The sequence below is a fragment of the Aulostomus chinensis genome, chromosome 14, assembly GCF_037954235.1.
Source record: "Aulostomus chinensis isolate RoL2024-O1b breed Wild chromosome 14, RoL_Achi_v1.0, whole genome shotgun sequence".
NCBI classification, from domain to species: domain Eukaryota; kingdom Metazoa; phylum Chordata; class Actinopteri; order Syngnathiformes; family Aulostomidae; genus Aulostomus; species Aulostomus chinensis.
In genome coordinates, this window is record NC_141333.1 from 26,876,135 (window position 1) to 26,894,079 (window position 17,945).

Consider the following 17,945-nt stretch of genomic DNA (forward strand, 5'->3'; position numbering starts at 1 on the left):
TAGATGGTCATGACTGGTTCAAGATAGCACTCCAGCGTAGTTAACTGGACTGAAGGTTTTACAAGTACATTTCCAGGACAACCCTCACTTATGGTCACCTAGCCGACCTACAGTCACTATAGTGACTCACTATCCCCGGGTGAGAAACTCACACTGATCACTAAACCTTTGTCCAGAAATGGAACCTTTTCATAGCACAGCTGTTGTACTTTCATGTTCCACATCTCTAAATAGATTAACAACTGAGCACAGCCAGATAAACCCAGTGTAGACTTGGACTTTTAAGCCGTGTTCACACACACACAACAAACAGCGACCTATTTGTGGGCTAAAATTACATGTAACGTCAATGCAAAATCAGTGCCAGATGGTATAAATGAACTGACTAATTCAATACAAATAACACATGTTTTTACCTCTGGAAATATTGAGGTTTGAGTGTAAAATTTGCTGAGAGCCATAAAATGAAGGCTAGTGAGTTAGAAAATTCTCCCAAGTCATCATGTCCTTGTTAGGACTACTAGTCCAAGTGAGTAGCAGGACCCAAAAAGACTAACACCAAGCACAGAAACAAGGAGTCGTCGAACAGACCAAAGATTTAATAACCAAAAACAGAACCACAGAAACAACCAAAACAATACCAAGTCCTAACTAAACACAAAATCAGCCCTAAACTAAATAATCTACTACACCGTGGCGAGCGGGTAGGAAACACAAACAAACTAACTCTATGGATAAGCTAACTAAGGACGGAACCACACTGGGAACGATACAAGAGCAAACAACACTCCAAACACTGGGACTGAAAAAAAACAAAGAAACTAGTACAAGGAAACTATGGCAAGGTACGTGCGCTAGAAAACCACAGACAAAATGGCTGGAAAGTCAGGCAACAACCAAGACAATCTGGCAGCGAGGCGATGCCGCCAAGCTGCTTAAGAGCAGGGAGGGTAATTAAAGAAATGAGCCTCAGGTGCGCAGTGCGCCTGCTGCACCGCCAGGCCACACCTCCATAGCGGAGACAGGAGGAAAACAAAAAAACCATGAAACAAAACACAAGCAATAATAAAATACACCTAAAAAGTCCAACTCATAATAGTCCTGTCAGATAATGGAGGACCAGCTGATCAATGCTTCTTCTTCTTTTTTTTAACAGTGTTTCTGCACTATAGAGTATGTGTAAAACCACGACAGAGATGTCTGAGCTTGCGGTAGATTTGGGGATGATTTGGTGACAGGGGTTCCAGCGCAGGTCCCGTGATTGTGAGTGCTGACCACCTGGCCATCGGAAGCTTGGGGCAGATATAACATGACAACAGTCTCTGTTAGCTAGGAGTGTTGGCCCTATTGCAGCCAGTTTGGGTGGAGATTGATCTATGATATTGCACTGTTATGAAATTGTCTTGTTTCAGTCTTTTAATAAGCAAATCAAGTTGAAGTTCTCCACTAGCCAAAATGTCTCTAGGGCAGCTAAGTTAACCAGCAATCCTCAGTGCTTATCAGCAGCTGTGACTGGTTAAAACACACTGTTCAACCACTTCATGTTTGCTTGTCAAACTGTAAGAATCATCAAGAAAAATCAGATTAAAGGCTTAAACACCTATATTCTCATCTAACTGATGCTTTAAATATTCATAAACAGATCTAATACTCCAACAGCAGCTGCATTATCACTCTTTTTTTCACTCACAGATTGCTGTTCTTGAGGGATAAATAAACAAATGATCCAGCAACCAAACTCCTGAGCATGATGTGATGTGAAAATTTGTTATGTGTTGTGTATCAAAGCTTCTTTAGGGTCCCCAGGGGAGCTGCCTTATCTATTTGCTATAGTTTAACCAGTGGATTTATGAAGTGACATTCCAGGGTGTGGTTGCCTCTGGTATATACAGTATTGTATTTCATCTTTCAACGATCAATCGTACTCTTTGCTATGATGTACCATGGTACTGTATGAGATAAAGTCTCCTTGTAATCTAGTCGTAGCCTAGCTAGAACTTAATCATAAAATGATTAGAGGGCAAATTGATACTTTACTTATTAAAGATGGCCACATGACAGTCGTGGAAAGTAATTCAGTATTTTTGCTCAAGTACTGAACTCATGTTCAGTGTTGAGGTACTGCACTTTACATAAGTATTTGCATCTTAAGGGCCTTTGTACTTTTACCCCACCACATGTCAAAGAACATACTGTACTAAACCTGAGGAAGATGATTTACTTTGTAATGTGATGCCATCAACTTCAAGAAGAGGAACTGCATAATTGGAACACTATCACATGATCTTTGCAGGGTAATGGTTTAATAGTTGATTGCTGCCAAACAGTGGAAAATACACATATCATGTACATTATATTGTGTTCTTTTTCTTTTAATACTCATGTAAAATCCATCCATCCATCCATTTTCTACCACTTATCCTGTTAAGGGTTGAGGTAGGGGGGCTGGAGCCTATCCCGACAGCCTTCGGGTGAGAGGCGGGGTTCACCCTGGACGGGTCCAGTCCATCACAGCGCCAATACATAGAGACAGGCTGCATCCGAATTGCCAAGTAGCAACCTATGTCCTACTGCAACAACCTACGGCTACAGCCTATCCTACAACCTAAATATGGCGGTACCATTCGGACACCCTAGAGAATTGGTGGTGAAGTACGACCTCTGCTGGCAGAGGACAGACACCGCAAATAGGTAGACAGCACCAACAAAAGCCCCACCTGCTGGCCTGACGGTCGTACTGCACTCCACTCTGAGCGCACCTTTCACTCATTCTCTATTATTAAGCACATTAACATAGCTGTAAAGGTGAGTTCACACCGCATCGCGTTTGGTGTGAACTCACCTTTAGTCATCAACCATGACTGTAAATGTTGGTGTTGCACAAGAATGGCAGACTGTTGATGGCGCAAACTTGGCTTGTGCGTCCACAAGTTTTTGGGGACGAAGAAGAAGCCTGCGTTGCATTGTGGGCCATAGGTAGCTCTGTAGGATGCATCTGAACCGACCTACAATGTGGGCGTGTTTAGGCTGGAATTACAGTTGCAAAGTAGGTCACTACTCGTGCCAGTTGTGGTTTCGGACAGCCTACGACCTACTCTGCGACCTACGATCAGACCTACTTGGCAATTCGGACGTAGTGACAGTCATCCATTTGCTCTAATAGCCACACCTTCTGTCATTTTAGAGCAGGGGTGTCAAACTGATCCAGTAAAGGGCCGTGTGGCTGCAGATTTTTGTTCCAACTGAGCAAAAGCAACACCTGATTCTACTTAAATCAATCAAACTGTGTCCACACAGCTCATTTGTTGGATCAGGTGTTGCTTTTGCTCGGTTGGAATGAAAACCTGCAGCCACACGGCCCTTTACTGGACCAGTTTGACACCGCTGATTTAGAGTATTCAATTAGCCTCGTCCCCTCTTGCATGTCTTTGGACTGTGGGAGAACCCAGTACCCAGAGAGAGCCCATGCAGGCTCAGAGAGAACATGCAAACTCCACACAGACAGACCCTGTGCTCGAGCTTGGGCTTGGGCTTGAACCTGGAACCATCTTGCTCTGAGGCGACAGTGCTAACCACTGCGCTACCGTGCTGCCCACTCATGTAAAATCAATATCAAAAATGTCTGTTCTACTCATTTGGAATTTGACTGCTTTACTAGAATGCTATTTTAACTGTGAGTTTCTGCTTTCACTTATGTAAAGGAACTGAGTATTTTTTCATTACTGATCATTGGGCATATAGGTCCACTTCTGCTGAGGATCATTATGATAATTGAACTTCAGCTGCCATGTTAAAGAAACTGCAGAAGTGATCCACTATGGACCACATCAGTCCAGTCCACCATTGAGGTTTATGTCCTGGATTTACCTGGACTCTCTCCTGCCAAGGATCCTGTGGCCACTGCTGGACCTGATATGGTCCTGATGTCTACAGTCGAGTCAATGAAGAGGAGGGCAAGCAGCTACCTTTGCAAGTGGCTTGATCTTCCCGACAGCCTTGGCAGTGTAGCACTGTATGGCAGAATTCACATCCTGAACATCACTTTGAGTGTTCTAAAAGAGGAGTTTACGGTGCCACAGACAAGGGTGGCACTCCTGTTGGGAGACTCAAATGACCCCAAAGTGGCAGCAGCAGAATTTAGGTCAGGATGGGCAGGACATGGAGAGCATTCACAGAAACTGAGGTGGCAGAATCTCAGCTGAGGCAGAAGGAGCCGGTGGGGAATGTGGCCTTAGGCTGATCTGGTCCTACTTCCCAAGTGCACTGAAGTAAATGGGCTGGTCACTCTGCAGAGTCATTGTCGGACTGGGAATAGTTGTTCTGGCCCATCAGAGGGTGATGCTTCAGAGAGAGCCACTAAGTGGCTCTTGCTGAGGAGAGAGGCCTTGTGGTACACTGATGTTTGGATTTAGGCTGAGGACTGATAAATCCTGGCAGGGTCATTTGGGTGAGGGTGTCTGAGGATATGTCTGGGTGTATCACTGACGATCCATCCACTGAATGTATTGTTGAAGCTAACTAATGAAGCTCAGCTATGAAAGGAAAAGGAGAAGTGATGCGTTTGTCTTCTGACTGATTTGTCCAGTTTTGATTTAGTTTCTTGCATCTGTTGCAGGATGAGAAATTAACATTATAAAGTAAAAAAGCATGAACCTGAGGCCGAATTAGGGAATGGATATTGATTTGATTTGCAGCATGGAATCATCAGTCTCATTAGTTGGAATTAGATATCTGAAAGTATTTGTCCAGTAGTGTCATTAGTTTGCTCATTAGATATTGGCTGAAACTAATTATTATGTGTCTGAGAAAGAATGACTACATCAACAACAATATAAACAATTTACCTCCATTTGGATCATTGGTGTGTTTAGTGGGCTTTGTGACTATTCCGCTGTAGTCCAGCTGGTGGAAATATTTAAACTGCTCAGGCAAGAAAACATTCTCTCAGGGTGCTGTATGACTTTCCACATGTGTTGTGTGGCAGGGGCACAGCCACCGGTGTGGTTGTCGGGGGATGCTTCTCATTCCTTCTGTCGGCTCACTCGCAACAGCCAAAATAACAACTGCTTCCCAAAAACTCCATCTCTCAGCATGACTGGAGAGGAGTTACGTAAGTTTAACTGCAGGGCAAACACAAGCCTGCTCTCTGGCCCTCATCACGTGTGTGTGTGTGTGTGTGTGTGTGTGTGTGTGTGTGTGTGTGTGTGTGTGTGTGTGTGTGTGTGTGTGTGTGTGTGTGTGCGTGCGCGCACTTTTACCAATAACCGGTCTGAGTTCGAAGTGAGACCTATATGTAAAATTAAGCTGTTGGTTGTCCCTCATCTTTTGTTGGTGTAAGAATTGGTTTGAAGCATTTAGTCTTGATTTTGGTTCAGTTTAGGGTATTTATGAATAATGTCATGAGGATAAAGATACAAATGTATGTGTGTGTTTGAGTCAATGATGTCTAAACAAGATTCACTTCATGGCTCGGAGACATGTCATCTGTTCACATACATAGCATCCCTTACAAGTATGTAACAGCACATTTCATTTCACATCAGGAGGATTGTCAGCTCAGGGTCGCCATCTTGTGACTTTTGAGTGTAAGTGCAAGTGGTGTAGGAATCATCAATACAATACTTCCGATTTAAAATAACAGTTAATCACACAATTTATTCTTTCTTTCCTGTCTTCTGTGACTGTTAAAAGGTGCCCCCCCCCCTCCCCATACCCACACACACACATTGTACTTTAATGCAGATTCCATCAATGTTATACATGCCAGGTTGCCTTTGGTTGAAATGTGTGAAAATCATGTGAGAATGTTTGATAGGAAGTTGCAGCCAGTAAAATATGTGTTGTTTTTTTTAATCAAGTATTAAGGTATAAATATCATGCCAGCATTGAAGATGATGCGAATGTGGACTGAGGCAAAGAAAAGTGTTGAAGAAGAAAAAATTGTTTGTTGTGTTTATGTGTTGCAGGTGGTCGAGGGAATGATGGAGCCCCCATAATCACCTTCCCAGAGTACTCAGGCTTCAGTGAAGTGCCAGAGGAAGATTTCCTCAATGTAGTTACCTACTTGACCAGCATCCCTAGGTACACACAAGCATCCATACACACACACTGGAGCTGTTGCACAAAAACAAAATTGAGATATCCAGGACAAGTGACCCTTTCAGTCTGGCAGGTTCCATTTTCTGCTGAGCCAGGATGAGATGGTTCGACTGGTTCAAAATATGCTTTGGTCACTGGGATGTGTGTGAAGTCTAAAATTCACTAGTGTGGTATTCACATAAGTGTTTTATTCCACAGAATGAAACATTAAACAAAATAATCTTGCACCACATTGTATGACTGGCGCAGTGCCCATTGTTTGAAGAGCAGAGCAATGGTTTGTGTGACATCACAAACCTCTGCAACTATCTCTAACTTTGATCTTTGACACCCAGATGATGCCATGGAACTGGCAACCTGTCCAGGGTGACAGGGTGAACCCCGCCTCACGCCCATAGCGCTGGGATAGGCTACAGCCCCCCCCCCCCCCCCGCGATCCTTAACAGGAATAAGAGGAAGAAAATGGATGGATGATGCCATGGAGCATTAGCCCAGTTACCCAGGCATAATTCTCACTGTCACTTCAAACCATATACTCTCAGACCCCCTTAGACCCCAAACTTGACACTGCACATCCACAAGGCAATAACAGACCAGCAACACACTGCCTGTCAAGTCTGACATTAATCAGATAAGAGACAGATCATTAATCAGTCTGATCAACTAACTACTCCCGTGTAGAAAACAGACTATGATAATAGCATGTCATGCTTTAGCTACTGGGCTTATCTCAGCCAGCACTGCACCATGACCACACAGTGGGGAAGTGCCCAGGGTGATTTTCTCTGCATGTTCTGAGCCTTCATAAGGCGAGGAACTTAAAAAAAGTGGTTTAAAATTTATATTAATTGTATAAGTACGTCCATCCCATTTTCTACCACTTATCCTGTTAAGTGTCGTGGGGGGGCTGGAGCCTATCCCAGCTGCCTTCTGGAGAGAGGCGGGGTTCACCCTTGACGGGTTGTGTATAAGTACATAGTATAAATGTAAATACAGCCATAACATGCGTAGCCTAACATCCTCTTCCCGTTCTTCCTCCAGCCTGGACGCTGCCAGTATCGGCTTCATTATCATCATCGACCGACGGAAGGACAAATGGAGTGCAGTAAAGGCTTCTTTATCCAGGATTGCAGTGAGTACTTACATCCATCATTACACACCCAACATAATATAAACACAAATATGAGGCAATGGTAAATGTTCATCATACAGGGTCTTAGTTTACTTGGATTTCACTGGGGTGCTCATGTGGCCCTGGGGTGACCAGACTGATTGGGAGACCGCGGAGAAAAATAGAGATGAAACATTCAGTACATACAGTGTTAACTCTGAAAAATGAACTCCCTTTCAAAGAGACTGCTATAGTCTTTGTTCTATTGTCATTTTACTGACATTTCTGATGTTAGTTTTCTTATTTGTCTGACGAACCAAGAATGAACCTTCATAATCAATATCTCAAAAGGATTGGAAAATTGCTTCTTGGCAGCCACGTTTCAAGTGTTGCTGCTTTTCACTCAGTGGAGGTTCTCAGTCACATATTACAATGATTTTGATGACTTTGGATATTGATAGCAGGTATCCCTCAAAGGGAACTTGTATGATGGAACAAAAAAACAAATCTGAATGATAATTGTCTGTCAAATTAAGGAACAAATTTATGGAGTTGTCATGTGAAGGAATGAATTAGGAGAACAATGTTGATTTAAATCAAAATGCATTAAACCATATTATAGTGTGTGGATGTTAAATATGTGAACTTACTAAAACTATGTTATTTCACTACATGCTTTGTATCAAGAATTACTTATAAATAATAGAAAAAAAATTTGCTTTTCTGCTTCTGGTCTATCAAGTTCTATAATGGTAATAAGTTTTGCATAATGAAGTCCACAGACACCTGCCGCAGTGTGACACTTGTCAAAATAAGCTGCTGACACAGGTTGTCAACAGTGGTGTGAACACAGATGCGCACCCTCTGGTTGGGCACCTCCTCATGTAATCCTAACTGGGCTTAGAGGAGATCCCTACACGTGAACTCATGTGTTCTTGTGCTGTGAAGGGGGCCTTTCCAGGAAACCTGCAGCTGGTGTTGGTGCTGAGGCCATCCAAGTTTTTTCAGAGGGCCATAGCAGACATTGGGATCAAGCTGCATAGAGATGACTTTAAAATGAAGGTACCGGTAAGCATGTTTCATTGTATTTGGTGTTGCATGTGCAGACACATACTTGGTACCCTCCCCAGCAAACATGACGAGCACCAGTAATGAGGACTTGTACTGTAACCAGACATTTGTACTTTTCATACCAATACATGTATGATTTTTATGTGCAACTGTGGCACATGAGATCTTAGAGCAGACGCGAGCTTTTGAAAGGTATCAAAACCAGGCGTTAAACGATGCTTCAATCAAGACGTGCCTCTTCATAGCAATTCTAGAAACATTAAATGGCCTTCAGTGTTTATATAGGAACTTTCGTAGCAAGAAAGTGAACGTGCACTAAACGAGTAAACTTTGGCCCAGTGTTTAGCACTGCTGGCACAGGTTCAAGTCCCAGTCATCCCCAGTCCTTTTGTCTTCATTGATAGAAAGATTTAGAGTTGGTCAGCAGGGACTACAGTTAACACAGCTGTCCTTACTCTCAGAGGTGGGTTACTGAAGTTCGTAGTAGTCGAGATTGACCGGGCCACCAGCTGATGTACCTTGAATCTTTGACAAACTTTTTACATTCTGTTTTCCATTGTGTTGAAATAGAAAGGAGTAAAGTTACAGTTCATCACAGGACATTCAGTGTATGTTGGCATGGTCACATTTGATCTAAGAGATGTCGATAGTTGTAGTCCCTGTGCATTGAATCCAAAAATGGCTGAATCTCACTCCCAGAATGCAAATCAACAGCATTATTCAGGCGTTTGAAACTCCATCAAGCCACTCAGGTGTCCTGATAGCAATGTGTTGCTGTTCTTATAGAAGCGATGCCACTATGTGTGAATGATGTCAATTGCTCCAATAAGGATTCAGTCCTTAAACACAGGCTAGCTTTTCATAAGGTGTGTGTTGGATATTTTTGCAGATTGTAATGCTAAACTCTCTGTCGGACCTGCACGGCTACGTGGATAAAGCACAGCTTACCCGAGAGCTAGGAGGGAGCCTTGAGTACTGTCACAGCCAGTGGATACACCACCGAACTGTGAGTTCATGCTCTGTCTTCGTCATACATAGAAGACTAGAGAAAAGTTCAGTAAATGCAGAGTGTGTGTGTGTGTGTGTGTGTGTATGTGTGTGTGTGTGTGTCTGTGTGTGTGTGTGTGTGTGTGTGTGTGTGTGTGTGTGTGTGTGTGCTCCACCCCAGGCCATAGAAAATTTTGCCATGACAGTGAAAACCACAGCCCAGATGTTACAGAAGTTTGGAACAGACCTGGCAGAGACAGAGCTGCCCAATGACGTCCAGTGCACCAAAGACCTGCTGGCTGCACACACTGACAAACACTCCAACCTCAAGGTAACTCACCAGACTTTCCACACAACTGTATCCAGATGTAATGGTTTGGGTAGAGCAGTTAAGTGAGATCTATGAAACTCCTGTTAGTGGTCAAATCCACACAAACCAGCTGAGTATTGGAGCAGAACAGTTACATGATGTGCATTGAGAGTTATAACATGAATGATGAAAGTGTCTTTCCACACAACTTACACTCAGAAATGCAAGTGGGCACTTTGAGGAGAAGAGGGGAGATGTACGGAAGCCTTCAAGGTGAAGAGACGTTGCACAGCAAGGCCATGTCCACAAGATATATCAGTCTGTAAAAAACAGATAATAGTTGCAACTATTATAATAAACCGGTCCGTCTCGGAGGAGTGACCTTTGACCTGTGTGGGGTTGTCGGCCAATCAAGACACTTGCTGTCCACAATACTTCTCAAATATCAACTTATGAAACTGGTTGACTGGATAGCAATCATTCATCACACAGATAGATCACCTATAATAAGAATAGAATAATAAGAATAAGATTGCTTAGAGTTATGACATTGACAGTGAAGAGGCAAGGCAAGCTTGAAAACTAAAGACAGTGAAACTATCTAAACGCATGTTTATACACATGGGTGTGTGTAGATATATGTACCACTGTGTGAGTGTATTTGGGTAGGGGTGTGTGTGTGAGTGGACAAAGTTAAGGAATTCTGTGACAGAGACTTCAGTTCCAAGATGACATCACTTAATACACTTCCTCCATGGACACTGATAAATTCCTACTCTTGTACTTCATTTGGCAGTGACACAGAACCCTTCAATCACATGAACATTCTTATTGAATTAAACAGTTGGAATATTGGAATGTTTAGCACACATACACCCAGAGAGAGAGATAGTCTCTGTCTTATCATGATCAGACAATGCTTCTTTAATTTAATGGTCCTGGGTTCCTATGTGGGTGGAAGTTACAGAGAGGTGAGAATCCCCTTTGGCTAACCCTCCTGACTGGAATTACAAGTTCCTGGGTCAGGGTGAACAGGAGACGATGACTGATAGGCTGGTACACATCTTGATAACGGGGAAGCAAAGCTTCTTGGTTGGTGTAAGTGGTGAATTATTGTTAGAAAGGTCAAGAGGGGATTGTTGTGCTCCTCTTTCAGAGCCAAGTGTCATGAGGGGGGTCCCTCCAGACACCCTGAGGAATGTGATCAAGGAAAAGGGGGGCTAGTACATGACACTATACATTCATGGGTAGATCAAAAGGTAAAATACAATTTAGAATATAATTAAGTGCATTGTAACTCTTTTGTATTGGCAGCACCTTCATGACAACATCCAGTACACGTATACTGGCTGAGGGGGAGCAAGGGACAGTGTTACATCAGTCCACACATTTAGGGGTTTTGTCAAGTTGTTCATGTCTCCTGTCTAAGAAGGGACAACAAGGAGGCACAGTGAGGTTGGTGGGAGAGTGCCATTTGTGAAAATATCAGGAGGGCTTACATTGAATTGGCTGATATTTGTGTTGTTGACTGGCAGCAGCCTATTGGCAAATATACTAGTTGGCCAGTTTTAGACATCGTGTATTATACAGTTTCTTTGAAGAGCAGATGATACAAGTAGAGTGTGGAAAAATGCTCGAATTTGGTAAAAGGGGGATGGGATACAGCTGTGATGTGATCAGAGGTCAAGATCCTGGTAATATGACAAAAACAGACTGCAAATGCGGTAATACAAGATGTGAACAGGACCTGGTTTACAAGTGATATCAAGGCTTTTTCCAATGCCTCTGTGTCTCTAAACCAGGATGAACTGAAGCTGGCTTTGAAGCAAGGCACAACCTTGTTAGGGTGCATCAAGGAGCAAGCAGCCAAGACAGAGACACACAAACTCAGCCCAGATGAGCTGGAGAACCAAACCACTGTAGAAAGGTCAGCCATGTTCCTCTGGATCAAGTGTGTCAGTGTGTGTCAGGCTTCATGATGACCATGTGCTCCTGGAGAATTTCTCAATGTGTGTGTTGTGTTTCAGGCTCCTGGCCCAGCTGGATGAGACAGAGAATGCCTTCGAGCAGTTCTGGTGCAAACACCATGTGAAGCTGGAGCAATGTCTGCAGCTTCGCCACTTTGAGCAGGATTTCAGAGAGGTAGATTGACGCTCATATACTGTACTTCAGCTCAGTGCTCAGCATCCTGTTTTGACATCATGTTCTGATGTCCTGGCGTCATGTTCAGACTTTCCTGACATCATTTCCTGCCTGGTGTGACATCATGTCCTGACTGACATCGAAGGTGTCTGAACTGGTTTCTTATCAGAGACTTCCTGGGAGGGACATCAGTAGTTACTTGATTTTGATTGAAACGTCTCGAAATGAGAAGACAGGGATGTTCTATTACTGTTGCATGGATACATGGACAATGTCATCCATGTCTCTCTATGTCTCCTCATTGACTCTTTCCAGGTCAAAGTGTCTCTGGACAGTTTGATGGACAGTGTCACCAGCCTATCAGACATTGGTGATTGTGTGGCCAGAGTTGAACAGCTTCTAAAGGAACTGAAAACACTGGATGAGAAGGCTCAGGTAAGTCTGACAAAACCCCTCCATAATGAAATGACCCGAGCACCACTTTAACCCTGACTTAGCCCTTTAATTATAATTGTACTAATGCAAAAAAAGCTTTTTGGTCCTTTAGGTTTCAGACAGAGTAATAGAAAAGATAAAATAGCAAGTAATTAATATAAAGCAAGAGTGAATTAAAAAAAAGTCTGAAGATAAATAACAAGAGATTATATATTAACATTTTAGAAGTTGCTGGCACTTGGGTGGGGAATAACAGTTTCATGGGCAAACAGAGCAGCATAAAATTATTGTTCAATGCTTCCAAGTGTCCAGTGCTTTAGTGGGACCTACCTAACCTGACATTTATCATCACTCCTATCCCAGACACACATTTTAAGACATTTAACTATGTGACACTATCTTTTTTCTCAGTATGCTTATGTACTATCTACCTTGTTTGACAAAAACAGCTATATGACTATGTACTATCACTATGGCAGTTTTAGTTGGTACTGTGAGAATTAAAAAGGAATGAGGTCTAACAATCTATTTCTTTCATTGGAAAATTGAAGAGACTGCTGTAATCATTAAAAGTAATTTGTCAATAGATATGCCTTCTTATTTCTGTGCATATTCATTTATGTTTAAATTGACATGCACATGTATCTGAAGTTTGAATTTACATTTATTCTTTTATTTATTTGTGCAGTTTCACTCAGTTTATCCGTGTAACCATTGTGGTAGTCACGACAATGAGCATGCATACATGTTGGTGTAAAATTTACAGCTGCAATTAACAAGGTTATCATTGAGGAAAGGCCAGTTAAGATAGCAATGTACGAACGAGACAGCGCAAATAAAATCCAAACATCCATCTCATACAGGTTGATTATTCCTTTCTGGTTCTGACCAGAAAGGAATAATCCCACTTTTTAATGACGTATGACACTGAACTGTAGAAATCTATCTCTGTATGTTTGTGACTCCAGCCCACAGTAGAAAAGGCCCAGCTGCATGCACTGCACGGTGATCAGCTGATCCAGAGCAACCACTACGCTGTGGACTCTATTCGACCCAAATGTGCAGAGTTGCGGCGGGTCTGTGATGACTTCAGCAATGAGGCCAAGAAGAAGAGTGATGTCTTGTCCAAAGCCCTGCAGATACACCAAGGCATTGATAAGGTGGGCTTATGCTAGAATCTCTAGGTGAAAAGAGGGAAACATCAACACTCTGACGAGGATCTTTCAGTCTTTTGGAGGCACATTTTCTGACACTTCTGTCTTTTTTCCTGACTTTTCTCTTTTATTGTCACTGTTCTTTGTAAACCCTTCATACTGAATCCAGACTAATGTATTACAAGAGTTCTGCATTGTATGCATTTAACAGTAATATTTATGTTGACTTTACGCTGCTTTATAATAAGGCCAGATAATAATCTCTGGAACAGTTAAAATAAGGAGCACAAGGAGCAGGTGAAAATCTCTTCCTGTTGCTCATGCTCACATTTGAATCCACTGTTAACATGTGAATGTTCTCTTCCTCTCAATGTGACCAGAGACAGTCACTGCACCATCTGACCTGTATCTATGAATGTGTACAGGTGAACCAGTGGTGTGAGTCTGGCATCTACCTGCTGGCTTCCCAGGCTGTGGATAAGTGTCAATCACAGGAGGGGGCAGAGTCAGCACTGACTGACATTGAAAGCTTCCTGGAGTCAGCCGAAAATAACCAACTGACTGAACTAAGGAACCTCCACAATCAATATGAGGTTGTGCTGTCTGAGGATATCAAGGTAGGAGGAACAAAGACATGTAGGCACTCCATTGTCCACTTGATGAAAACTGAGTTTGCTATTGAGTTTTATGCCTACAGGCCAGTGTCCTGAAGGCCCTGAAGCGGCTGGAGGATGTCCAGGAGATGTTTGAGAAGCGTCATGTCAGTCTGAAGAGGCTGTCAGCCAAACAGACCAGACCTGTACAGCCTGTCGCCCCAAGGCCTGAGTCCTCTCCCAAAAGACCCTCACTGAAGAATCCGTCCCGGACACCTGGCAGCCAGCAGCGTAAGTTAATAGCTTACTAGTGTCCAAACTTTCCTCTGCGATCTCTGTCATGTACGTATCAAATAACCCAACGCTGTGTCCTCTCCATTCACTCCAGCTCTGGCCCGCAGAGCTTCAGATAACTCCAACAGCAGTAAGCAGCTTGCTGAAGTTGACCCCAACAAGAAAAGGAACAACATACGCAAAGCTAAAGGAGGCATCAAGGTACATCATCATCCACTGTTTGAGCTCACTGCAAGAGAACCAACATTTTTCATTGCTACAACATCCACAGACCATGATTTCACTTTGCCATCTCCTAGATGTTTACTAGTTGTGGACTGGTCAGGGTTTTGAACACTCTCACCCACCATTCTCAGTGCATCTGATGAATGATGAAACATCATCTATAGTACAGTATATTTTGATGGTTTGTTCAGTGCATTAGTGATGGGGTGGAAACCCCAATGAGTCCAAATGACACAGTCATATATGCACACTTGAAAGACCCTGAACAAGATGCAACCAAATTGTCAACCCCAACTGATGTAGTAACTGAGTAGCTTCTCATTGCTTAAGCAACCATGTTGGAAGACACATCCTGTGGTTCGTCTGTTTGAAAAGGGGCAACTAATTGGCATGCATCAAGCGGAGACAACATCTAAGGAGATTGCAGAAACCACTAAAATTGGTTTAAGAACTGTCCAACACATTATTAAAAAAAAAGGGGAGATAGTGAGAAACCATCGTTTTCAAGGAAGAAATGTGGTCAGAAAAAACTCCGGACAGATCGTGATCGGTGATCACTTAAATCTTTGGTGAAATCGAATCAAAGAAAAACAGCTGTAGGACTCAGGGCTTTGTTTAATAGTGAAAGTAAGAGCATTTCAACACGCACAATATGAAGGGAACTCAAGGGATTGGGACTGAACAGTTGTGTAGCCTTAAGAATATCACTAATCAGTGAGGCCAATCGGAAAAAAAGGCTTCAATTTGTTACGGTTCATAAACATTGAACTCTGGAGCAATAGTAGAAGATCATGTGGTGTGAGGAGTCCAGATTTACCCAGTTCCAGAGTGATGGGCACATCAGGGTAAGAAGAGAGGCAGATGAAGAGATGCTCCCATCATGCCTAGTGCCTACTGTACAAGCCAGTGGGGGCAGTGCTATGATCTGGGGTTGCTGCAGTTGGTCAGGTCTAGGTTCAGCAACAGTATGTGCTCAAAGAATGAGGTCAGCTGATTACCTGAATATAATGAGTGACTAGGTTATTCCATCAATGGATTTTTTTTCTCCCCTGATGGCACGGGCATATTCCAATGCCAGGATTCATCGGGCTCAAACTGTGACAGAGTGGTTCAGGGAGCATGAGACATCATTTTCACACATGGATTGACCACCACAGAGTCCAAACCTTAACCCCATTGAGAATCTGTAGGATGTGCTGGAGAAGGCTTTGCACAGTGGTCAGACTCTCCTATCATCAGTACAAGATCTTGGTGAAAAATTAATGCAACACTGGATGGAAATAAGTCTTGTGACATTGCAGAAGCTTATTGAAACAATGCCTCAGCGAATGCGTGCCGTAAACAGGGGTGCTTTATCCCCTCAATTTGGAGAATCCTGACCTCAGTCACATGATAAATGGACAATTACATCCACTTTTTTCTCCATGTTCCTTTTTTTATATAATAAGCAGCCTCAAGGTGTTGGGGATATGTTTTGTCAGCAGGGGGCTCCTGCTTTACATAGTCCCAGTGATGTGTAGGCCTCCCTGCTGTGGTTGGCTGCTCTGATCTCAATAATTAGCTGACAGCATGCATCATTTAGATACATGGCCAGAGGTTATTGATGCTGTTGACAAACACACTGGGTCTGTGTAGTGATGGTGTTGGTGTGTTAGACCATTAACGTCCTCCATAAATGATGAGGGCAGACACAATAAGAAATCCGCCTGTTAGGTGTCATGTTTCACTCTCATCTCCCGCCAGTGTGAAGCCAGAGCCAAACTCCAGAGCTCTCCTCTGGCTGGTAGTTGATCACACCCAGATGAACCTGGCAAGAATTCAAGCAGTGCCATATGAGCTTTTCCCAAGGCTGTGCTCGTCAACATGCATCAGAAGTCCTCCCACTCTCTGAAGTAGCATCTGCGACTGTCAATGAAGGTTTCAACTGTAACCAAGGATATTTAGGAGTTCAGGCACATATTTTATCCTGTAATAGACATGAAAATAGACTCAGCCTGATCAGATGGTGATAGCCAATGCTGCACTTTAATAAGGCCCTAGCCTGAAGGTACTTTAGGCGAAGACCCTATTATGTTTGCAAGGCTGAAAAACACAGAGGGAGCACTAAAAACACTAAAAACACACACTAAACAGTGTCCCAGCCCCCCCCAACACCCATGAGGCAGCTCGTTTGTCATTGTTCTTTCAGCCTCATCTGGGACACTTTTAGCACTTAGGGGTCAGTTTCGGCACTGACACAAGTTGCACGTGGCTAAATGTAGTGATCTGGGCCATATTGTGTGAGGTGGATGAGTCACCCCGAGTTACGTAGGGAACACACTTGTGTCACTGCCATGCCTGTCTCTCGACATGTGTGTCTGATTTCATATTATTTGTCGCGTGGAAGATAACCTGGTTCTGGGAAGCTTGACAACATCTCATCATCCTCCCACAAATATATTTATATATATTTATTTTCTGAACAACACAATGGACATTGATGCAGACTCACTGTACTCTGCCCATCATGCAATCCCAGGCACGCTTTTGTAAATATTTGCAGTTTAAGGGGGATATTATTAATGTCAGCCTTGTTTGTGATCAGCCAGGCCTTTAGAAGAGATCATGGAGAGTTTCCTGGAAGGTGTGCATGAGTGCGCAGGCAACAAGGTGTACAAAATTAAACATGATCACCCAAAAGCAGAATAACAAAAAGTTTCCATAAAACTTTTGAAGGTTAATTTTGGGGTTACACATATTTACATTGAGCCATCATTGTCATTTGTCTACAAAATATATTTGTGTGGCTTTTGTTTGTATGTAACACTGCCCCCAAGAGGAAGATTAGACAATCAGATGTGTCTTTCCAAGACTTGATGTCCTTTGAGATTTTCATGCGCCTAAGGGTCAGAACACTGAGTTCTGCTTACATCACAAAGTTGAGAAGAGGACAAGTTAACTGATGAGCAAATGTGTGCGTTTGTCACAGATTGAGGTGATGCACGAAGAAAGCCAAGGAGGTTCCACCCATGTTGTTGTGTCTAATGAGACAGAGGAAAGTCTATGCAGCAGACGCAGGTAAGGACACTAATGGAATGGTGAGATTACACACCACCATTTGGTCATGACGTGCAACATTCTAGTGATTTATACTTGGTTCAAAACTCCTGGCTCTACAGAGTGAGGACAAGGTGGAAGTGATTGGGTTCTGTTTGCTTTCTCATGGGCAGCAGGGGGTGAATCCATCGGTTCCAAAATGAAGTCATGGCGTGGAATTCACACAGAACCGATTGCAGCTGTCGATAATACCATGAGTTGCATGTCACTAACCCAAAGTCCATACACAAAGGATATTACACTGATGATATTCCAGTGTAAACACTCATCAAATTTCACAGTGATCCATGTTACAATATGGACAAAGTGGATTTGCTTATTTGAAAACAGACTAAACAATGGCAAAGAGAAGGACAATAAATAACACTTTTCAAACCACAAAGTAGGTGTAAAGGCTTTCTTCAAAACTTCAAGCAAGGAATTCAAAA

The 17,945-nt window shown here is 42.9% G+C and overlaps 1 protein-coding gene across 12 annotated transcripts in view; it reads left to right on the plus strand.

Moving 5' to 3' along the window:
* Positions 1–17,945, plus strand: part of mcf2l2 (MCF.2 cell line derived transforming sequence-like 2) — a 109,067-nt gene that overhangs the window by 29,973 nt on the left and 61,149 nt on the right. For 11 of the 12 annotated variants that reach the window (XM_086225292.1, XM_086225295.1, XM_086225298.1 and 8 more), the window contains 13 exons: positions 5,967–6,081; positions 7,141–7,231; positions 8,159–8,278; positions 9,171–9,287; positions 9,450–9,599; positions 11,381–11,505; positions 11,606–11,720; positions 12,036–12,155; positions 13,124–13,315; positions 13,735–13,926; positions 14,007–14,193; positions 14,291–14,397; positions 17,390–17,478. In XM_086225292.1, coding sequence (XP_086081418.1) covers positions 5,967–6,081; positions 7,141–7,231; positions 8,159–8,278; positions 9,171–9,287; positions 9,450–9,599; positions 11,381–11,505; positions 11,606–11,720; positions 12,036–12,155; positions 13,124–13,315; positions 13,735–13,926; positions 14,007–14,193; positions 14,291–14,397; positions 17,390–17,478 — 1,720 coding nt within the window. The remainder of the gene's footprint in view (positions 1–5,966; positions 6,082–7,140; positions 7,232–8,158; positions 8,279–9,170; positions 9,288–9,449; positions 9,600–11,380; positions 11,506–11,605; positions 11,721–12,035; positions 12,156–13,123; positions 13,316–13,734; positions 13,927–14,006; positions 14,194–14,290; positions 14,398–17,389; positions 17,479–17,945) is intronic. The other variant, XM_086225291.1, reaches the window with a different exon arrangement.